This window comes from Tursiops truncatus, chromosome 11 (assembly GCF_011762595.2).
Source record: "Tursiops truncatus isolate mTurTru1 chromosome 11, mTurTru1.mat.Y, whole genome shotgun sequence".
Taxonomy (NCBI): Eukaryota; Metazoa; Chordata; class Mammalia; order Artiodactyla; family Delphinidae; genus Tursiops; species Tursiops truncatus.
This window is the reverse complement of record NC_047044.1, coordinates 79,746,308-79,769,507: the sequence shown is the minus strand read 5'-3', so window position 1 is coordinate 79,769,507 and position 23,200 is coordinate 79,746,308. Positions and strand designations below refer to the sequence as shown.

Genomic DNA, 23,200 nt, shown 5'->3' with positions numbered 1-23,200 from the left:
ATCCTCATGTAGAGGTAACGTATTCATACCTGTTCAACAAATTCTTACTGAATACCTAACATTGGCCAAGCTATGCCGTGCACTAGTGATGGAACAAAAGATACAGTCATCATGGAATTTACAGTCTACCAGGATATAGAGAAGTAGCTGAGCAATTAAAATACAGTGTAAAAAGAATGTCTGTAGGAAAAATACAGAGAGCCAGAGCTAGACTGAAGGGGTGGATAGCTGTGCAGGGTGTTAAAACATCACTGAATGTGTACAGAATGGAGCAAGTTGTGTTTCCAAAACCTGGGGGACTATGATTGTGATTGAAGGACTATTTTGATTAGCATCTTAGAGTGGGGTCAGTGAGACACCCAAGGGGCATGCTTAAATAGCAACAATGAATCACTAAATTGCATTCTAAGGAGGTTGAGGCTGGTTATCTTCAAAGCTTTCCTTTTGCTAAACTGGGAATTGCTAATCTGATGTTATAGGGGAACTGTTGACGGGCAATAGAAGAGAGGCTAACTGCTGGCTACCTCAAGAGTTTTCCCCTCTCTGCTCTTCCCTCACATAGCATATGGCTTCTCCTCTATAAAAATATTTTAAATATTTATTGATTTTAAGAGGCACTCCTTGTTGGCTCATTTTCTTGGTCTTGGTTCTGTTCTGCAGTGTGCTCTAGCAGGAGAGTGGGCCACTGTGGTGGATACTTGTCTGTGTCGATGCAACTGGGCTCTGAGGTGTCCATATACTGTTCAACATGATTTCTGAGTGTGACTGTGAGAGAGTTTCCGGATGAGATTAATATTTGTGTCAGTAGACTGGGTAAAGCAGATTGCTCTTCCTGTGTGGGTGGGCCTTATCCAACCTGTTGAAGGACTGAATAGAATAAAAGGCTGATAAGAATTCTTTTTCTCTGCCTGTTTTCAACCTGGGATATTGGTCTTCTCCTTCCTTTGGACTTGGACCAGAACTTACACCATTGGCTCTCCTGGTTCTTAGGTCTTTGATCTTAAACTGGAACTATACCATCAGTTCTCTTGGGTCCCTAGACTGCTGACTGCAGATCTTGAACTTAACCTCCATAATTACATGAGCCTGTTTCTTATAGTAGTAAATCAATCTCTCTCTCCCTCTCTCTCTTTCTCCCCCTCTCTCCTATTGGTTCTGTTCCTCTGGAGAACCCAGACTACTACAGGTACCCCATATTGTTGGGTCGGGGAAAAGAGGTGGAGAGTGCTTGAACATGTAGGTGGTCTGGGATGAGAAAAAATAAAAAAGAACTATGAACTCAGGGCTCTGGTACCAGAGGAAGTTATTGCAGCTTTGGAAAGTGTGCGGCAACAAGAAACCCTAGAAAAGACTGCCTACTGCTTTAAGCCTGTCTTAATATAAGTGAGTAGTGTGTTATTCCTTCTTTATCTCAGTTACCTCTGTGGTCTTAAAATGATCTGTTATTGTAGCTTAGCTGCTCAAAGACATTCTCTGCAGTAGATATAAGGCTGTTGGAAGAGAGGGGAAAATCAGGAAAGTTAGAAGTCAGGCTTGTTTTTCAGAACCCTTTAGATCTATGTGACCGAACCTAACAAAACTAGGTTGTTAGGTTGAATGGGTTGTCTTTTTTCATTTCTCGTCTCTGATTTTCTTTGTAAGTTGGATTATTTCCCTCCTGTACTGGACAGCTTCTTTTATGCATCTGGGGAAGACAAACACAAAAAAAATGTAGACATTTTTCTTACAACCCAAGAATGCAAAAGAAGTAAGAACATAATTCCCATAATGCATGGCAGAAAAGTTCAAGACAACTCTGATTGGCTATTTTTGATCATGTGCCCATCCCTAAACCAATCAGGGATAATGGAGTTCTCTGTTTGACAAAGTTTGGGTCATTTGCTCACTCCGAGGACTAGAAGGTTGTGTTAACCCTCCAGTTCTCCAAAACACATGGAATGGAGAAAGGGTGGCTCACTCAAGTGGAAGCTACTGTTGTTACAAGATAATTTTAAAAAAAGAAAAAAAAAGTCTGGTGTAGATATGTAAATGAACATGTGCTACAGATTAATTCTATACACTAATCAATGAGAGGGCAAGACAGATTATAACACATTCAAAAAAGATTGAAATGAATGTGCCAATGGAGGCAAAACTATTTTTTCCAAGGCTGGGGGTGTTGGGAAGAAGTTAATTGAACCTCTACAGGACAAAATTATAGACAAGAATTATTTTGTCTTGCTACCCGTCACTTACAATTCAGAGAATTATAAAACAACTTCCACAGAATCGGAATCTGATAACCCAGAGAGGTTTTGCCTAGAATCTAGTTGCATAGTTTTCAACTGGAAGCACAAATATTTTCCCTTCCCTGGGAAGACAAACAACATGTGTTCACTAAACAAGGGATGCAGTATTTGAAGCAGAAATATTTCTCCTCCTAATTCCAGGTGGTACCAGCAGAAAGCTTAGCAGAGTTCAACTGCAGTAGGTAATCTATTGGGTCCTTGAAACAGGGACTGTGCCTCAGTTGTCTCTATGTCCTCTGGGCCTAACTCATGAGAAATGTTTATTAAGTGTGTGGAATGAATGTTGAGGAGGGCATCTGCTGAGTGGACTTCTTCTGGAACAATAGAAAAGCACCCTAGAACCATTCTCGAGCTCTTACTTCTCACCTATCAGAAAAGCCCTATCATTTTATTACTATAAAATACATTGCATGTACTTAAAACACTCAAACTTTGAATTTTTTTTTTTGTTTTTTTGTTTTGTTTTGTTTTGTGGTACGCGGGCCTCTCACTGTTGTGGCCTCTCCCGTTGCGGAGCACAGGCTCCGGACGCGCAGGCTCAGCGGCCATGGCTCAGGGGCCCAGCCGCTCCGCGGCATGTGGGATCTTCCCGGACCGGGGCACGAACCCGTGTCCCCTGCATCGGCAGGCGGACTCTCAACCACTGCGCCACCAGGGAAGCCCCAAACTTTGAATTTTTGTTATAGATTACTCAAGGTTGATTTGGTTCTCTGTAGATGTTATTTCTGTGGTGGTTGACTACAGAAACACTAAATAGTCATAAGAGATTATTATTATTGTCACCATTATAACTACAGTAAAAGATGATTGAAACTGTCCAGGATTTGTATTAAGCTACAGTTTGTGTTGAATACAAGGAAGTGCAACTTCCAACCCTGATGAAGAAGATGTTTCCAGGGGACCCAGTCACTCCCAACTAACAAATATGTATTTACCAGGCAATAGGCTGCTGCTAAGCCAACCCTCAAAGAAAAGCATGAACTCAATAGGAAATAATGGCTAAAAACATATTTGGTATAAGAAAAGATAAAATAAGCAATTGCAGATTCAGCATGGCATCCAGAAAGGCCAAGTAGTTTATGAACTGCAGGCCCAACAATCGAATCAGTCTCACACAGTCTGTTCTGACATTGACTTTTCAAGCTAATTGCCTCTTGATCATGACTCCATAGGAGCAGGTGATATCAGGACAGAATCAACCAGAAAACTAGTTATCTGCAGGAAAGGACAGAATTGACTCTGCCTTTAGGTTCACAGAGTAGCTGTCATTGTCGTCACTCAGGCATATGAATCTATGTGATTCTTGGAAAATGTGGGACGAGGAGGTCTGTCATGAGAGCTATAGCTAATTGGAGGGACACGGTCTAATAGTCCAGCACAGTAAAAAGTAAAAATATGGGTTTTTTCCCCTAACCGGTGAATTAATAAAGTATGTGTAGCCATTACCCAAAGACTTGTGTCTCCCTCTGGGAATAAAATATGTATTTAGTTGTATCTCTTTAGAAGATTCACTTAGTGTAAAATAGAAAGACAGCTCTGATTAGGGCAGGATTCTTCACAATTAGATCGAGAGCTATAAAAGTAGAAGGATAAATTTGACTAAAAAATGTAGGGAATTTCAGACTCTCGGAGGGAAATGTGGGGAGATTTCAAGAGGCCGGGGTGTTCGAACCCAAGTCAAGCCAGCAAGCACCTCCAGGAGCTGGTGTGTGACCTTCACCTTCATCCCCAGGCTGATTTCCAATAGAAAGAAGCTGAAACCCAAATCACGCCTGGCTCTGTTCCTTCACAGCGCCCTCCCGCGACCAACGGCATTCTTCTTCCCTAAACCAAGGTGATCTCAATGGAAACTTTTTCTTTCCTCTTTTCCAGGTAATTTAAAAAGAAATAAATAAGTATCCAAAAGCCAACCCAGAGAGGAAAACCCTTTGGAAAGAAAGGATGCTGGCTCACTCATTGTCTCCCCGTGTGGGCAGTGGACTGCCGGGCACGCAGGCTGGGCACGTGCATCTGTTAGCTGGGGAAAGAATTCACTGCGGCGATTGGGCGATCATTTGTGACTCCTAAATGCAGCTGCTCTGCAATGTGCCAAGTGTTCACAGAGAAAATCATCAAACTCCAGGGAAGGGGGAGGGGCAGGGACGCTTGGAAAAACTGAACATTGGAGTTTTGGAGCAGGTTGAGAGGTAACAGGAGGGGGAAGATTTCATCTCTGAGGTGGTCCCATTTTAAATATGTTTTAGCCTTCTTACAGAAAGTGGCTCTCTGTACAGTTTACACACCGCCTGCCAGTCACTGCTCCCTGGCCTCCTCTGCCACCTTCCTTTTAAAGCAACAGCTGCTCATTCATGGGACTGTGCAAACACCTGGGCTTCTTGCGTGTGTGTGTGTGTGTGTGTGTGTGTGTGTGTGTGTGTGTGTGTGTGTGTGTGTGAGAGAGAGAGAGAGAGAGAGAGAGAGAGAGAGCGCACTTTATGAGCTTTGTGAAATAGAAGGCTGCAGTCAGCCTTAGAAGATGCCAAGGAGGAAAGGAGGAGAGAGGCTGGTAAGGGGCGCCCTCCCAGACAGTAGAGAGTGGAGGAAAATAGGATCATCTCAAACCTATGAACTCACTGAAAGCAAGACCAAAATAGTTTTGTCTCAAAGATGCTTGTTCTGACCAAGCTTTACTGCAATGCTGTAGCAATGGCGCACAGAGTCCAGACTCAGGAGTCAGATGCCCCTGGCTTTGAGTCCCTTCTCTGCCCTGTGACCTCTGCTTGTTCTTGGGCAGGTTGTCTAATCCGTCTCAGGCAAAACTGCATCACCTGTGAAATGGAGACAACAAACCTCTACCTCATGAGATGCTTGGAAAGATTAATTAGGTTAGTGCAACCTGGGCATAATAAGCTAGTAGAAAACAAGTATTAGCTCTATTATATCAGGCAATGTGATAGGCTAACTTATTCTTTATGACGTACTAGTGGTTATAATGTCATAAAATGTTGTTATGGAATAAAATTTCTAGTTCTTCAGGAATTAAGAATCTCTCACTCTGTCATCCGAAGAGAAAAAAATTCTCCTTAAGACAACATGCCTGTTTTCTAGTTTCTTTCACCTATAGATAGCCATGATACAACACTTCAACGTATTGTTTGTATTCTACATTGACTCAAGCGTTCTACTAAAACTCATGATGAGTGAAAGAAAGGGTAATGTGAATATAGAATTACTAAATCCAACATGGCGCAGTTTGTAATTGTTTTGCTTTCATTTTGTAGAACATGGAGCAGCTCAACAGAGTTATCTGCCAGCAGTTCTTCAGTGACAAGCCAGTGAGCTCAAGTGGAAGATGGATGGGTGATTTCGCTTTTCAGGCCCCAAAGCAAAGTAGACTCGGCAAGGAGTAAGGGTCACCATTAAAACAATCCATGTTTGCAGGGGTGACACATTTTGTCATTTGTAAATGTCTTCCAGTTTGGAGGGAAACGTAAGGAAATTCTCTGGAAGATGTTCTGAAGTTTAATTAAAACGCAGTTTGAAAACATATCCCTTGTGCTTTGCGCTTGTAAATGTGAGCGTATCAGGAACTTGCACAGGGATGTGAATGTTCTCATCCTGATGTTGGGTAGCTCTGGTTGGGACGTGTGTCTATGAATCTTCTGACAAAATAGCAGTGTGCCTCTTTGTGCACAACTGGACCTTGTGGGTAACGTCTGTGCGGTATATTCATAGGATGGAAACCTGATGTTTTAAATTCTCCTCACTTCCTCTGGGAGGTTGCTGTATACTCAGCACAAACCCTTGCTTCTTGTACTTTCAGGGCTGGAAAAGTTCCTAGTAAACCAGAAGCTGAAAAACAAAGGTCACTCTGGTGAACGGTTGATACCTTGGAGCAGTTAGTCATTCTCTGAGCTTCTTGTTATTGGGATAAGAGAGTGGCATGACACGGGAGTCTGAAATACTCAAAACTCTGAGCCATCTCCTACGTCCAGCAGACTTTCTGCTTAACTCTGCTTTTCAGTTCATTCATCCAGAAACTGAAAGAACTTTTAAGTTCTGTTCAATGAACATTTCTTGAGCACCTGCTATGTACTAATACTGTTATCTAGTGTTGGATGATATACCTTGACTAAGACAAGGTTCCTGCCCTCAATAAGTTCACAGAATCATGAGGGAAGTAACATTGGCAACTTGGAAGTAACAGTTCTTCTCTTAAGGAGTTGACCCAGGACACATGATAGTATAATTCAGTGAAGTAATACCTTCAGCCTTTGGAATCTTCGTAGCTACCAGTATTTAACACCTCCCCTGGATCGTTTGATTGAGTCCTTACGAGGAGCTTAGCATGTGGCCATGTTTTGCTAACTGTATGATAGAATCTTTTTTTTTTTTTTTGCCGTACGCGGGCCTCTCACTGTTGTGGCCTCTCCCGTTGTGGAGCACAGGCTCCGGACGCGCAGGCTCAGCGGCCATGGCTCACGGACCCAGCCGCTCCGCGGCATGTGGGATTTTCCCGGACCGGGGCACGAACCCGTGTCTCCTGCATCGGCAGGCGGATTCTCAACCACTGCTCCACCAGGGAAGCCCAATGATAGAATCTTTGATGATAGTCTTACTGTTAACACCTTCTGGGTTATTAAATAAGAAGTAGCCAGTATTTGTGCCTGGGATGTCTTTTACCCTTTGTTTAAGGAATGAACGATGGCTCTACTGGGAATACCTCCTGGGAACACTTAGAACTCTCAATAAAAGTGCACCCTGTTACAGAAGATGAACCCACTGAACTTCAACATATTGTTTCTGTTCACAGCTTGTTCTGTTTTTCCATGAACTTTGTAGCCAAAGGGAAAAATAGCAGTTAAACTGTAAGATGCTCTAGAATTAAACCCTATATTATCCTAAAGTTAATGCCCTGTGATGGTTTAAGTATATCAGAATTTCTTGCAAAAGGCATTAACTTGTGTTCTTTAAGCACTTTGAGCATCTATTAAACCATATTTCAGGATTTACTTAATGAATTGACTATAAGATAAAATCAAAGTAATTCTTGACTTTGTTCTTCTTGTTGGGCCCATTATATATAGTATATTAAAGAACTTTTTGAATTTTAAAACAATTGACTCCCTTTGTTCTTGTATGGTAGTTATAGAAAGTTAAATAACTACTTTGCTCAACGGGTACTAAGGTTAGGTAATGGAAAATTAAAACAAAATTCTTAACCATCAAGGTGTATAATTATGCTATTTCCTAAGAAAAGCTTCAATTTCCCCTTATTTCTCAGATTGATGCTGCCTGCATTCCTAATTTTTGTAACAAGGAAGCTAGATGCCAATGTTGATTTTAGGTATTTTCAGGACCAATAATTTCAACACTGATCTGGGTTTATCACTTATGTAGCCCTGCACCTGTTTTACAATGATGGCTAAGAAAACACAGAGGCAAGGAATAGGGTCTTCACACATAAGTACCACTCCTTGTCTTTTGTAGTTGGACTTCCCAATGTCCATAAATATGTCTTAGGTATCTAATTATATACCAAATTTCTGTCTGAATAAAATTTGTGGAAGGCAATAGTGAGTTAGCAGATTAGGTTTTATTTTTTAATTCCAGAATACTTAGTCCAACTTGCCTCTATTTAAATCATTACTGCTTTATAAACATTACTTAAGTCAAGCATGAGCCGTATTCACTTAGACCGTAATTTGCTAAGAGTTTATTTACATTCAAACACTTATTATCTTAAATTATGTATTTCAGTTTTTCTTTCATAGAAAATAACAATGTCAGAAAAAAATGACTTTTTCCCCCAAAGGTTTTTTTCTTCCTTCATCTTCCCATCCCATCCCTTATCCTATGATTTTACTCCTATCGCTACTTGAAGACCAAGGATATGACTGAAGGTAATAATGGCATTAATAATGTTTTGGTCAGAACTGATAACTATAAATTCCCCCTTTTCATTTCAGGAATGGACTATTTGTGAAGAAAAGCCTAAAGATGACTTGAATCTGATGCTTCCCTGCCGTTATGTCCAGGTATTTACCACATCAGCGTTTAAAAAACACTTTTCATATGAACAACACATAAGGGTTTGGTGCAGTCTTAAGATTTAGAGTTTCAGATGGAGTTTTGCATAATGTGGTTATATCTGGTTTTAAGGCTCTCCAAGCTAGTTGCTTTATACAGGTTTAATGTATTGGTCTTAACTTCTGCATATTCCTTATATATAAAAACCATATGCAGCAAATTCACAAGTGAAGCTAAAAACAAATTCTCATGTTTGCTCACTAACATAGATTCAACATTCTTACCCAAAATAGTAAGATGGGCATTGTTTGAAGGCTATGGGACTTAAGTGAAGCTATGAATAAGTTCAATCTCAGAATATTCCTCCCAGAAACATTATCTTACTCACATCCAGATCAGCCTAATCTCTCCCTATGTGATTTTCCCCCCATTTTTATTTTATTTTATTTTTGATGTTGGGGGTAGGAGTTTATTAATTATTTATTTTTGCTGTGTTGGGTCTTCCTTTCTGTGCGAGGGCTTTCTCTAGCTGTGGTAAGTGGGGGCCACTCTTCATCGCAGTGCGCGGACCTCTCACTGTCGCGGCCTCTTCTTGTTGTGGAGCACAGGCTCCAGACGCGCAGGCTCAGTAGTTGCGGCTCACGGGCCCAGTTGCTCCGCGGTATGTGGGATCCTCCCAGACCAGGGCTCGAACCCGTGTCCCCTGCATTGGCAGGCAGATTCTCAACCACTGCGCCACCAGGGAAGCCCCCATTTTTAAATATTCATAGAATTTTGGATTATTTCAGTTTCTTGAATACAGCGTTTAGTTGTTTCATGTATACGTATGTATATATATATTTTTTTGTGTTACGCGGGCCTCTCACTGCTGTGGCCTCTCCTGTTGCAAAGCACAGGCTCCGGACGCGCAGGCTCAGCGGCCATGGGCCCGTGGCATGTGGGATCCTCCCGTACCGGGGGCACGAACTCGCGTCCCCTGCATCAGCAGGCGGACTCGTATGTATACTCTTGAGGGCATTTACAGAGTTTAAAATATATATATATATATATATATATATATATATATATATATATATATATATATATATATATTTGCCTGTGCTGGGTCTTAGCTGCGGCACATGGGATCTTCGTTGTGGCATGAGGACTCTTAGTTGCAGCATGCATGTGGGATCTAGTTCCCTGACCAGGGATCGAACCCGGGTTTCCTGCATTGGAAGCATGGCATCTTAACCACTGGACCACCAGGGAAGTCCCCATTTACAGAAGTTTGCTTCCTGTGCATCCTCCAAAAATCTAACAGATACCAAACATGATACTGAGCCTAAACTGATGAAATATGTGCTTGCTTGATTCATGGCCTTTTTATTTTCTTGTGTTGGATTTTTACTGATGAGTTCTCAGCTGTAAAGAAAAAGATTCTGTAGAAGGAAGATGTTTGTGTTTTCATCTGAACATAGAGGTAGGAACAACCAGGATGATATGCAAAATGTAAAGGGGATTGCATGTGGCATTACATCCATGCTGTTTGCAAACTTGGTCCCTGGAACTGGTATGTCCCACGAAAGCTATCTTCACCGTGACAGCTTTTTTTTTTTTTCGTGGTACGCGGGCCTCTCACCGTTGTGGCCTCTCCCGTTGCGGAGCACAGGCTCCGGACGCGCAGGCTCAGCGGCCATGGCTCACGGGCCCAGCCGCTCCGTGGCATGTGGGATCTTTCGGGACCGGGGCACGAACCCGTGTCCCCTGCATCGGCAGGCGGACTCTCAACCACTGCGCCACCAGGGAAGCCCCGGTGACAGCTTTTTGAATTGCCACACACCTCCCAAACCTGAGTCTCTCTCCTTTCTCTGGTAGGAAAGGTTAACAGGTAGAATTCTCAAGTAGCTCTTTTATGCTTATTATGTGACCAATAGGGGCAAAAGCTCTCTCAAATTAAACTTTACATTGATTAAACTTACCCCTGGCCTTAAAGTTCCTGATCTGCCTCTCTTCCTGTTTTTCAACTCTGGCTAACTCTCTGGACTAAGTTTCTTTAATTTTTTTTCTCCTGACTTTTCTCTGCTTTTTTTCTGCCCTCTCCACTCTTCACCTTGAATTGGATGTACTTCATAAAATGATGTCTAGATAATTCAGCCGTTCTGTTGAATTGAACTTAAATATCGGACAAAATACATTTTAAGTGGTTTTAAACTAATGTGAAAATGTTGGAATTTCTACCAATATAAACATATTAACTTAAGACCATATTCAAATATAGTTAAAAATTACATCATGTTTCTTCTACTAGAAATCTTAAAGGATATATCTATATACACATAAAATTCACTTTCTGAGTCATGGTGTAATTTAGATTATATTTTATTAGACATTCTTTACAAATTTAAAATACTGCTATTTTTACATGCGCAGAGGAAAATCAGTTTGGATAATTATTTAGGCATTCATTAAAATCAACCACAATATAGAGACACTTTATTGTGTCATTTATCAACATACTTGATATGTATATCTAAAGTGCATTATGTTACAAAAAATATAGAAATTCAGCAGCACCAAGACACATTTACAAAATAAATACATCAGTTGACAAAATAAATTATGGTAAATGTGATAATAATAATTGGATTAGCCTTGGCAAAAAAAAAATATTCACAATGACCAATGTGCAGTTTCATAGAGCAATGGGGGAGACAGTTTTATTCCAATGCATTTACAGTATTTACAGACAATAAATATTTCTAATACTTTCCATATGTTCATTATTACAGAATCCTGCAATACGTCTTCTGAACGTCTCTGCTGAAAATTTCAATGCCTCCTGTAAAGAGAAAGAAGGGAAAGAAGAGAACAGGTTAATTCTCTTTACAAATGAAGAGACATAAAATAAAGGATGTAAATTAAGGAACACAGAATCACAATAGAAAGAGATTCAGGGGACTGCTTGTAAATATCTTTTATAGAAGGTGATTGTGGGATCCACCTGACTTTCTAGAACCTCTGCTACAGGCCGAGTCTTTAATCTGATCAAATGGTCAATGTACAGCAGAAAGGAAAATGGGTAAGGGACAAATTTGAGAATTCAGAAATAAGGCCAGGCTGTGCAATACATCATTAAATACACCTTGCTTAGAAGTTTATTCCCCGGTGATGCCCAACAGAGGTGATGCACAGGTTGCTTATTCTGTTCAGGTTCTCACTGGGCCAATCTCTCACTAAGATAATGGGCTGTTGTGAGGGTAGAGTGTGTGATTTGGGGTAAAGGTTAGAAGGATGTGTAATTAAACAAAGTATGTTTGATTTGATGATATCTGTCCTTCTTTAGCTGTCCTTAAACAGTAATGAATAAAACTATCATTGGACTTTAGTTTTTGAAGCCAAAACTAAGATAGAATTGCTGCTAGTTTTTTGACTGAATCTTGCATTAGAGATTGGGAAAGCCCATTTTAAATTAGAGAATAAGAATCAATTAATTTAAAAGTATAAAATAACAATATTTCACATCACCACTGTGTTTGTTTTATTACCCAGAATAAGTTATCCCTTGGGACTGACACATTTTCAAACCCTTTTAAACACTGTAATGACAGTATTTTAAGATGAGCTAGTGACTTTTTCTCTGCTTTTCTCTCTCCTTTTCTCTCCTCTCTGTGTGGTCTATTTCAGGGAATACATATTGGTGTCAAGGAAACAACTACGGAATGGAATCTGATTGGCTGTGTCACTGCATTAACAGCCAGAGTTTTACATGGCAGACCTGCATGGTTGTGAGACCTACCAAGAAGCAAACTCTTGACAATTTAGGAATTTTATGTGCAGCTTGAAGAATGAAAAACAAGTTTAGCATTTAGGGGGTTTTAATGTCTTAAGGAATTGACCTCTTCACCAAGAGTCTTGTTTGGAATGATGAAATAGCTAGCTCCTAGTTACACAGAAAAAAAATAGTTTACGATTAAAATTGTAAATGGTAGGTGGATATGGATGGATGCTATGAATAAAGTCCAAAAGGCAACTGTCAAACTCAATAATTTGCTTACTGTACTGATTTTTAAAGGTCTCGGTACTAAATGGTATTTAGTGAATTGAGTAACACAAGCAGGGAGGAAATGAATAGTCTCAAACAATTATTTCCTCAGAAGGAAAGAAAAAGGAAATAAATTAAAGGACCAAGGAAAAGATCTTTTGATTAAGTTTCACCCTGCCCAGCCAGTTTGCTTGTTATCTGTCCTTCTGATTTCTCTTTAACAAAGGCATGTAGTGGAACAGTCAGGTAAAATATATACCATGACCTAAAAGTATATGTTTATTACACATATGAGTATGACAACACTTTAGACCTCTAGCTCTTCTGAGTACTGAAAAGCTTTTCTATTATTTCTAAATCAGTGTTTGCCAAGGCAAATGATATGGTCTCAATTAAATGAGTTCTACTGTAACTGGACGTCTCATTTGCAACATCAAAAATTCCAAAATGTAATTTCCAAAATTTAAAGCTATGTATTTTCCACTGAATGGTTCACGTGAGAGGATCCAGACAGTGTTAGCACAATAGTTTCTTTTAAGAAATACCACCACTATTATATATTATAATCAAGTCTGTGCTTGCTATATCATCAGGCCTCTTAGATCATAGTATAACAATGCAAAGAGATTAAAAAGAGGACATTAATAAAAGGTTGGAGGCTTACAAATCTTTAAAATAGTTATTCTGAAAAGATTCTAGTTGGATTACAAAATTTGCATGACCCCATATGTTCTCATCAGTACACTCCTGAATTTCCCCACTCTTCCCTACACCTCTATTGCATTGTATTGGGAGAATGCCAACATCTGGCTGCCAAATGAACAGTGCTTTCCATGAACATCCCTCAGAACCAGGGAACAGAAAGGAGAAGCAGAAGTATTCTACTTCTTTCAGTCCTAGGTCTGGATTTGATTAGGGTACTGCCTAATTTTTACTAAATCTATTTTTTTTAATATCTTTATTGGAGTATAATTGCTTTACAATGTTGTGTTAGTTTCTGCTGTACAACAAAGGGAATCAGCTATACATATACATGTATCCCCACATCCCCTCCCTCCTGAGCCTCCCTCCCACCCTCCCTATCCCACCACTCTAGGTGGTCACAAAGCACCGAGCTGACCTCCCTATGCTATGCAGCTGCTTCCCACTAGCTAGCTATTTTACATTTGGTAGTGTGTATATGTCCATGCCATTCTCTCACTTCGTCCCAGCTTCCCCTTCCCCCTTGTGTCCTCAAGTCCATTCTCTACGTCTGCGTCTTTGTTCCTGTCCTGGCCCTAGGTTCTTCAGTACCGTTTTTTTAGATTCCATATATGTGCGTTAGCATACGGTTACTAAATCTGCTTTAACTTAGAGACACCTTTGGGATAAGAATTGACGAGGGCTGGTTTTCAATTCTCCAGATATTTAAGAGCATTGCAAATTTTAAATGAACAGAATTTATTCAAAAGTATTTCTACTTCTGTTTTTATAACATATATTATATATATATATATATATATATAATGGATAAAAATAGGTTCTGGCAATAAAGTAAAACACTTGCATTAGTTATAAATATGTACAATTAGGATCATATCTTAAAATACACTGAATGTGTGCATTAAGCCAAGACTTACGGGGTTTGTTACCCCTTGTAGATCCATTAGATATCTGCAGATAGATCATTCACTATGCTAAAGACTCCTCTAGTGCCACTGCCCACTGATTACTGAAGCTGTACTACTTAGCCAGTATAACTATTATTTATATGCTATTTAATGATGGGTTTTGTCAACGTAACTCGAAGATAGATGTGTTGGTAAAAAGGTTCAAAATCCCCTTTGAAACATCACTCTGTCATCCTATCTCTACCAGTCAGGGGAAAGGATTGGAGAAGTAACAGGGGACTCTTTAAATAATGAGATCATTATTGCATATGATGCATTCTTGTGTAGTTTTCCTCTTTCTTTCAAACCCCACAGAAAAGCTGTACTGAAAAGTAAAAACCAAAAAAGATCCTATCAGCGGAAATGCAGGGGTAAAGTGCAGTACTAACACGGCGCTGGCTTAAGCGTCAGGAAATGAAATAAAGGCAGTTCTGAGGACAGCCTATCCCAGTTCCCAGGTCTGCTCAGTTGCCTTAACTGTGGAAGGCCTTCGTTTTCTATTTTATAAAATGAGATTAATACTTGCCCCGTTTTTGCCTCACAGAAACACACATAGGTAGATAGATAGATAGATAGATGATAGATAGATAGATAGATGGTACAACCAGAACGAAATCTAAAAGCACCCAAATAATAATTCCATGTAATCTCACTTAATCTTCACCTGACCCAGTGAGGTTGGCACAAGTACTATCTTTATTTCACCGAAGAGGGGAGTTAGTCTTAGAAAGACCAAGGAACTTGCCCAACGTTATGAGCTTTAATAAGTTTAGACCCAAGACTTGAACCTAAGGGTTTTGGCTCCAAAGTGTGTGCATATGAGCATCTGTGAGCTAAGAATAAACAAGCCACATAGATGTGGTTTTATTATTCCTACTATAATACCCTAGAGGAAGTATTTCAACTTGCAGTGGGCAAATAGATACATGAGAAAAACTTATACCTTATAACCAAGTCTATACTTAAAAAATTTCAGAAATCATGATTTTTGTTCCATGAACTGGTAGAAACCAGAGTTAAATTTAAAGCCTGTGTTTAAAATTTTTAATTTAATTAAATGAAAATATATTTAAATTTTAAGTAAATTTAAATTAAAAAATGTGGACGGCTGAGAACTGTTTATGGTAAGATATTTTTCTGTAGTGTTTGTAGGTCATATCAAATCCTTCTGCATTCTCCCTTGGAGTGAAAAAAAGAAAGAAAGAAAGAAAGAAAAAACAATCAAAGCTTGACATGGTGTGAGTGGGGGAAATCAATACGTTTCTCTAACAAATGGTGAAGGTGCAGTAGCTTCTAAAGCTTGAGTGAAAAAACGAAAGGGGTTAGTAGAGCACTAAAGGATTGGTGTCGGGGTTTGTTGGTGGAGAAAGAAGCAGCGTGATTAAACCCCCGTGGGTGTTGAAGGGCTGGGAGCACACTGCTTTAAGGCAGGCCGTATCCTGAGCCATCTTGGTTTTGTAAGCTTTTAAATTGTGGAGCCATTGATTGAGGGACAGATAGGGAGGAGATTCTAGGTCTGTGCAAGCCAAAGCAGAATAGAGGCTCCACACCCCACCTGGGGACACGGAGGAGGAGCTGGGGCCCCGGGAGCCGGTTACCGTGTATTGAGCTCCAGCGATGTCGCGGAGATGTCAGACAGGTGGTCCCCTTCCAGCCAACACCCAGCCACGCCCGAGTTCAGCCAGGCCGATCGAGTTCGCCGCTTCTTCTTTTCCTGCTCCTTGCGTTTTCCAGGCTTGCTTTTCTTTTTCTTGCCAGGTGTCTTCAGTGGCTGCTCTTTGTACGTCTCCACCTTGTTGGTTTCCTGAGTCAAGTATCTGCCCTCATCGTCAGACCCAAATCGGACGGGGTGGTTCTTGGTGTTGGGAACAGGCTTGGAGTTGGGGGACACCTCCGAGGTAGCTCTGATTTCAGCTGTGTGGATTTCCGCGATCAGATGGTGAAGGAAGAATCGTCGCCGTAAATCTTGGATGGACTTCCCCTTGTCATGGAGAAGCTGGTGTTCAGACACAGCTCTTTTGCTTTAAGGGAAAAAGAACAGGAGGGGAAGGAAACAATGACATTTTAGTAGATGGCAGAGACCACAAAGACTTGAGGAAAGCCCTTTAAATTGTCTAGTTGATCCAATACAGGATACAAACTAAGCTGGAAGAGCTGCAAGCTGACTGAGCAGGGAAGGGGCGAGAGCGGAAGGGAAGAGCCGGCCGTTAGGAGGCTCCAGCTCCAGCCTCAGCTATGCGGCTCCCTAGGTCTGGGACCTTGGTGAGAACATGAACGTTATTGGGCCTCAGGGGCCCCATATGTTTAAAAGGAAAGGATCAGATTCTGAGATTTCTATGTTGTCTTCTCAATTTAAAATATTATGATTCAGTTATTCAAAGAAATGGACAGAAATCATTGGGCTTTTTTTCCCACATTTTTCAGAGTTGTGTTGGGGAAATAAATCCAGGTGTCCTAGTCCGGGAAACAAAAAGGTGGCTGATTTCACCTGAGTACTCGCCCCAGACATACTTGTGCATGAGCAGGCGTGCATGCACGCATACTGCTCCCCACTTGAGAAAATAATACTACTACTGAATCTCAAAGAAGAGCAAGCTCTACTAGTAAAAGCAAACAAAGACTGAAGGATGAAGTGAGCTGTGAAGCCTGTCTAGGAAACCACCTAACAGACTGAATTTGAACATGATTGATATTAGACTATGGGCTACCAAGAACCTATATGTGAAGGCCAGCTGTCAGAGAGAGCATGCATAATTTTCTGTAAAGTAGTGGGTGGTCTCTTTAAAATGACTTTGAGTGTTTAAATTAAGTGAGATCATTCTATTTCATCTGTGCGTCTCTTTTTTTTTTTTTAATTTAGAATTTCAGAGGGTAATATCTTTAGTACTTAACTGAGAAATTCACTTTTCTATTTGTTCTTTGTCTTAAAAATATCTCTAGAAACAAATATGATTTTCCTATTTAAACAACACTCTAATAAAAATATAGTGAAAAAGAATAAACTAATTCTCTATCAATTCTTTTAGATAACACCCCAACTCTTGCTTAAATGTCCATTCATGCATTCTTGTATTATTCTGTGTGTATTTATTAACCAAATTTAAGTATTGCATACATGAATCAGTCATATTATGTCTGCTACAACTATGCTGCACCTAACTCCAATTTCTACCACTGAAACAACCCTCCAAAGTGGCTCATATTCAAAAGTATCTGAAGGGGCCTTCCCTGGTGGTGCAGTGGTTAAGAATCCGCCTGCCAATGCAGGGGACACGGGTTCGAGCCCGGGTCCGGGAAGATCCCACATGCCGCGGAGCAAATAAGCCCGTGTGCCACAACTACTGAGCCTGCGCTCTAGAGCCCGCGAGCCACAACTACTGAGCCTGCGTGCCTAGAGCCCGTGCTCCGCAACAAGAGAAGCCACCACAATGAGAAGCCCACGCGCTGCAATGAAGAGTAGCCCCCGCTCGCCGCAACTAGAGAAAGCCCGTGCGCAGCAACGAAGACCCAATGCAGCCAAAAATTTAAAAAAATAAAATTAAAAAAAAACTATCTGAAGGTATTTCACAGGGCTGCATCCCACATATTTTCATTCCCCTGACACTACGATAGATTTATCTGGTCTCATTACTTTCATTAATACAACTTTAACTCCTCAGAGAAATATGACAATAATAAATAGCACTCTCCTCATTTTACAGATGTGGAAAGTGAGGTTCAGAGAGATTAAAGGCCTCACACTTGCTCACATGATGAGAACAGGCAGAACCAGGCTCCAAAGACGAAGTCTTTTAATTCTAAAACCAAGATTGTTTTTAGACTTCCTCAACCCTTTCTCTTACTGAAGCTGAAGTGTATGTTGAGGAAACAACAAAGGAAGGTCATAAAGAGACTGTGGTAGGCACCATGGCAAGGGGCAAATGGACAGCAATTTATCAGTTTCCTTGAAGACCAAGCTTGTCCCAAGAAGTACATTTTCATCACCAGAATAACGAACCAGGATTCCTAGTCTGGATTATCACTGGGGGAAGGAAAGATTGTCTAGTTATATTGTGAGTCCCAGAAGGGTAAGGCATGAAAACACAGTCATTATTTCTCCGGACCTTATAGCCAGAATACCAGCTTCCTTTCAGCATTTTAGCGTGTGCACTGACTTTAAGCCATGAAGCTTGTGCAAAAAAGACATGACTTAATGGAAAGGAATTTAACAGGAGCCTGGTTTAAATGAGGCATGAAGGAGTCTCTCTTCCTTTTTGAAGGTGCCACATGTGACTAGATTAAAATTCACTTACTTTGTGGCAGTAGTTAGTATCCTGGAAACTCTTAATAACCTACAAATTGGAGGCTTTGCTACAACAGATTTATATTGTCTAATAACATTTTTAAAGAATAGGACTGATACACTTGCAAGTATTGTAAGTGTTGCAGTTAGTAAGTATCTTTTAGCAAAATGTCACGTTAAAGAAAGAAGTTCTTAGGTGTGATCAATTATACTATTTGGAGCTTTTATTATTTTCTCAATTCCTGGCAGATAGCCACCCATCTGTATTGTTCTCCAAATGTATAATACAGCCTATTCTAGCTTAACTCGGGGTCAAAACTTTTAACAGTTGGTCTGTTCTAATCAAGCCACCGTTGCTCATGCCTCCTCTGACTGGCATATATGCCTGTCATCCTGGCTAGCCTGTCAACTGTGAGTCATGGTGCCTTCCTAACTCAGGCACTGCTCTTTCCCAGGATGGTTCTCATGGGAAATGGAGTGATCATTCTATCCTCTGTTTTATAAAAAGCCTACAATATGGTACAACTTTGTCCAGATTAAAATAGTACATCTTTCATGGGGTACAAAGATTCTTTCTGCCTTTAGGGGTAATTATTAATATATTAGAAAACAAAGACTTTCTTAAATGTTAAATCTGAAATGCTGTTACATAATTTACCTACTAGCTCAAAGGTGTCTGCATTGAAAATATTGTGAAGAATGAATTTCTGATTGAGCAACTACACTAGAGGATCAGGAATATAATAGTGTCTTTATTGTCAACAAGGTCCAGGGAGTGTTCTATTTATTTTCCAAATAAGACATTAACTGAGACAAGGGTAAGTGACTAGCATGTACAAACTAGATGTACACGGGTGGTGGGCAACATGTTCCAATTACGGAGGCTTTCACTTTAGATAATTCTGAAGTACTTAAGTTGTAAATATGGCCTCCGTAACAGTCTGTTACTTTATATGTCTGTAAACATTGCATAGCACAATGGTTCACATGACATTTATTACATACCCAACATGGAAAAACAAGTATGCTATGTTCATGGTCTCCTTTGATTATTATTAAAAGATGTAAAAATGTGGAGGAAATGCTTAACACAGATAACTCTGAATTCAGTCAAAATACAGCTCTTCTGCCTTAAAAAAAAATCATTCTCAAGGGAGTTTTCAGGGAAGAAGATTCAATTTCTAAGGAGCTCTCATGGAGCATAGGGAATAGCTGGAGTGATGGGAATTCCGTTTTCAGCACAGGAAGAGATGGTATGCTCGTGCTGATGCTAGCCTCCTAAGGAAGCCATCTGGGTTTAAGAAGAAAAGTTCTGTGGTACATGGAAGAGTCAGGGTTAGGGTGTTAGAGTTAAGATGACTCACCAGAAGTCCCTTCCAACCCAAATGACTCAGTCGAAAGTTATGCTTTTCACTAAGTGGAATAGACCCAGTCTGGCTCCCAAGCAAATCAGTCAGTGATGTTTTAGGTTTCTGAATCTGCTGGGGCTTTCTTTCTAAGTTAAACACAAAGACCGCCACCTGCTGAAAGCCACGTACATCTGGACAAGAATGTCCTCAGGTCTCCAACTTACTCACGCTCTAGACTCATTAAGTAAAGTCCTTTTGCACTCACAGGTCCAGAAGGTTCACAACCTACATTGCCATGGCCTGGGAACTGTTATTGTAGTAGTTTCCTCTCCCTTAAAAGTTAGCCGTTAGCTAGAAAACATCTAAAGCAGTTTCCCTAATACTTGGTGTGAAAAGTAATCGGGGAGTAATATGATTTGATTATATGTTAAAATTGCTTTCCAGGATCTAGGTTGATTTGTCGTAATAGTAGACTAATGCTTTGTCTAGCGCACAGAATTTACTGTTACTTGGTAATAATGCAAAAATAATGACTCTTTTTTTAAACTCCATTTGGCTGCAATAATTTGATGAAACCTTTTAATCTGCTGATGATTTCAGCCTCCATGAAAAACCATGGCTGTAATGTGATGATCTATTAGCCACTAACTATAAGAATGTTTTGTGGTAGTTTTATAACCATCTGCTGAGTGTGAGTGTTTAACTGCAATATTGTATTTCACCCACAAACAAAACTATAACAGAGTCTCTGGCTGCTAAATGGTTTCTGATGTGTCTTTTGCAAGGTGCAACAAGGAAAGAGTTAAAAATAGCCTTTAGGACTAACTTAGCACTATTTTTATGCCATAACTGTAGATTTAATCATGGCCCGTTTACTGTTTCTCAAAAGAGAAAGCAGGTATTTCTTAAGCAACTTTAAAGAAAAAAATTGGCTCTGTTCCAAGACAGTATTTTTTGACCAAATAAATACAGCATTTAAGTGTGCTTTTACGAATGTACTCTTCATCTATATTTATATATGGATTTTACATAACTGAATTAAATACAAGTTTCAAAATGAGCAAAAAGTCAATACAATTTCCAGAAATACATCAGCAAAATGTTGATTTGAAGAATACAATGCAGCTTTATCGTCAGCAAAATGTTCTACACAATTTGCCTTAGGAGATTCATAATAGATTTTCATTTTGGTGCCAAGGTTCAGACATGTCTAAAGTAATTTCATTTAAGGATTCTCTGCTTTAATAATAATAGACGAAGGGCACATATAAAAAGTTGCCTTTTTGTACACCCTTGGGAATTTACAAGAAAGCACCAGGAACTTGATTGTAAGTATTAGATATTGCTATTTTTATTGTTAGTGTAAACGTTCTCCGTAATTCCTTCACCAGAGGCAAACTTGTCTCAGTTCTCAAACTTTACGGTTTTCCCATCCTGAACATCGAGAGTGCAGCTTAAAGATCACCCAAAGATGGTCTTACACACATTAATGAACTGCTAGGTCCAACGGATTATTAAGCTAGTGTACTCGCCCACTCTTCCAACTTTTCTGTCACCCAACATGGTGTTATTTCTCTGGTGTGCTTTGAGGTATGATTATTTTAAAGTCAAAATTATCCTTAAAGAATCACCAAATGAAAATGCCAAGATACAAGTTTTCAGTCTACAGTGCAAATATTTGACTCCAGATTAAAGAGCTGTTAGCAATAATTCCAAGGGGGGAAAAAGTTTCCACACCTAATATTCATTTTGGAATCAAGCACTCTAGCGTTCTTGAGCGGTATCAATACCAATGTTGGAGTTGTGCCATTGCAAAGTTGTTACTACTTCATTATATAATATGCCTACATTATGTAATGTGGTCCATTTTATAGGCTTAAAATTATGTCATTCATAATAAAATTAGATGTAAAGTTTTTGCTTTTCACACAAAACCTGTCACCCACATGCAGTATGTACGTATACAAGTGCACACAGACATATGTCGCCTGAACCCCTCAGCTTCCTCCGAGTTATCTAAGTTTCTTGCAATCTTCACAGTTTCAATATCTTCCCAGGTCCTGAAAGTAACCCTTTTTTTTCACTAAAGGAGATTTTGCCTAGAGGAGATTCTGTAAAACGCTCCCTCTCATGGAAACACAAAAAATTTGTCTCTTGCCTGTTGCCCCTTGAGGTTCAACCAGTTCTCCCGCCGGGTTTGAGGAGCCGGGCTCAGCCCCGGGCAGGTAGCGGATCTCTCCGCTCTCTAACCCGGGCGAGGAGCATCACTGACCGCGGCGAGCGCTGGGCAGCGCCCCAGCCTGGTGGCCTCTCCCCCTGGACTCCCCAGCCCTCACCCGGCGCCCTGGGGAGGACCGGGCACTTACAGTCGGCGGCCGAGCTCCTCCACCGAGCGCCCGCAGGAGGGCACCGAGTAGCTCAGCAGGAACAACGCGACGCTCCACTGCTGAACCAGCCTCCACAGCATCGTATCCTCTCTCTCTGGGGACCTGCAACGGAGAGGAAAGGGGCCCGAAGTGTCAGTCCGGCATCTCCATCTCCCCGCACTACCCCGCTGCGCCCCTTCAGCCTGCTCTCAAATAGCCTCCTCAAGGGCATCTCCCAAGTTGCAAAGAACAAGAAAAAAACTTCCTCTGGAGCCTCTCGGCACTTACTTATTTAGGAACAAACTACTGTGCTTTTTCCAAACCACACAGGCAAAAAGGGACCAAAAAGAGGAAGAAAAAAAAAGAAAAATCAGAGGCGCCTCCTCCGAAATAATAACCAAAATGAAATGGGTTTATATATGTATCTATGATGAGCAGCGTGTTTACACGTCTCCCATAGCAATGTCTAATTAATCTGGCCGGCAGTATCTTGGGTTCGGGAAGCAGGGCTAACCCCTTCTTAAAAAAAAAAAAAAGAAAGTTTCCCCTTCCGAAGTCCGCTTCTTTGCGAACTAGGCCGTCTTGTTCCAGAGCCACTTGCAGCGAGACCCACATATATATACCTAGCTGTCTGTCTACCTCCTCTGGTGGGCTGGTTGCTTCCGGAAAGTTGATTCCACACACCCTGGGAACCAGTTTCAAGTGCGTGTGTCGTCGATCAGGAGGGCCAGGTGGCGGCGAGGGCGGGTTAGCAGCGGCGCGGAGGGGCGGCGGCGGCCTGAGCGAGCGGCAGGGCAGCAGCGGCCCCGCTTCAAGACCGGGGAGGCATGCTGGCCGGGCGGCGCAGGTTGGAGGAGAGTTGAAAGCCGAGCAGAGGAATGTTCACACGCTCGCAGGCAAACCTGCCGGAGAAGTGAGCGAGTCGCAAAGAGGTGGCGCCCTAGGAACGCGCGCGGGGCGAGCGAGGGCGCGGGCGCGCGGGGGGCGGGGGAGGCGACGGGCGACCGGAGCGGCCGGAGGGGAGCCCCGAGCCGGGAACATCCCGCCGGCCACGGGGAGCCCCCCTCCCTCCCCGCGGCCCCCGGGGCTGCCCGGAGATCTCCCGAGTCCCACCCCGGAGCGCTGGCCCCGCCGCGCCAGCCCGGGGCCGGGGGCGTGGGCGGATCCGCACGTTCCCGCCGGGTCCCTCCGGCCCCGGACCGCTCCGCGGATCTGCAAGCCGAGGTCCCGAGG

The 23,200-nt window shown here is 41.4% G+C and overlaps 1 protein-coding gene, 1 long non-coding RNA gene and 1 other non-coding gene across 7 annotated transcripts; 1 reads left to right on the top strand and 2 right to left on the bottom strand.

The window, feature by feature from the left end:
* The first annotated feature begins 397 nt into the window (after positions 1–397).
* On the top strand, positions 398–12,864 carry LOC109550142 (uncharacterized). Of its 2 annotated transcripts, XR_012324476.1 has the most exons (5): positions 398–5,152; positions 5,549–5,673; positions 8,237–8,305; positions 11,069–11,358; positions 11,964–12,864. It is a non-coding gene; the product is annotated as an uncharacterized lncRNA (long non-coding RNA). The 2 variants fall into 2 exon arrangements; XR_012324475.1 differs by lacking the exon at positions 398–5,152 and having other exon boundaries at positions 5,163–5,673.
* TRNAW-CCA (transfer RNA tryptophan (anticodon CCA)) lies at positions 9,476–9,548 on the bottom strand. Its single transcript has one exon. It is a non-coding gene; the product is annotated as a tRNA-Trp (tRNA).
* On the bottom strand, positions 10,641–22,840 carry PTHLH (parathyroid hormone like hormone). Of its 4 annotated transcripts, none has more exons than XM_004318517.3 (4): positions 22,607–22,840; positions 21,968–22,090; positions 15,569–15,991; positions 10,641–11,118 (listed from the first exon to the last, which is right to left on the bottom strand). In XM_004318517.3, exons 2-4 carry the CDS (start codon positions 22,066–22,068, stop codon positions 11,109–11,111), a joined length of 534 nt encoding a protein of 177 aa, XP_004318565.2. In that variant the 5' UTR covers positions 22,069–22,090; positions 22,607–22,840; the 3' UTR covers positions 10,641–11,108. The 4 variants fall into 4 exon arrangements, with proteins under 4 accessions (XP_004318565.2, XP_019791531.1, XP_019791534.1 ...); XM_019935972.3 differs by having other exon boundaries at positions 22,591–22,839; XM_019935975.3 differs by lacking the exon at positions 22,607–22,840 and adding an exon at positions 22,256–22,523.
* Positions 22,841–23,200: the final 360 nt, after the last annotated feature.

What these genes read in the sequence shown, in the direction of transcription:
- PTHLH (XM_004318517.3), bottom strand. Translation starts at nt 22,068, where the DNA reads ATGCTGTGGAGGCTGGTTCAGCAGTGGAGCGTCGCGTTGTTCCTGCTG. An exon ending in GAGGAGCTCGGCCGCCGACT is followed by an intron (nt 15,992 to 21,967) that starts GTAAGTGCCCGG and finishes TTTCCCTTAAAG; the next exon opens with CAAAAGAGCTGTGTCTGAAC.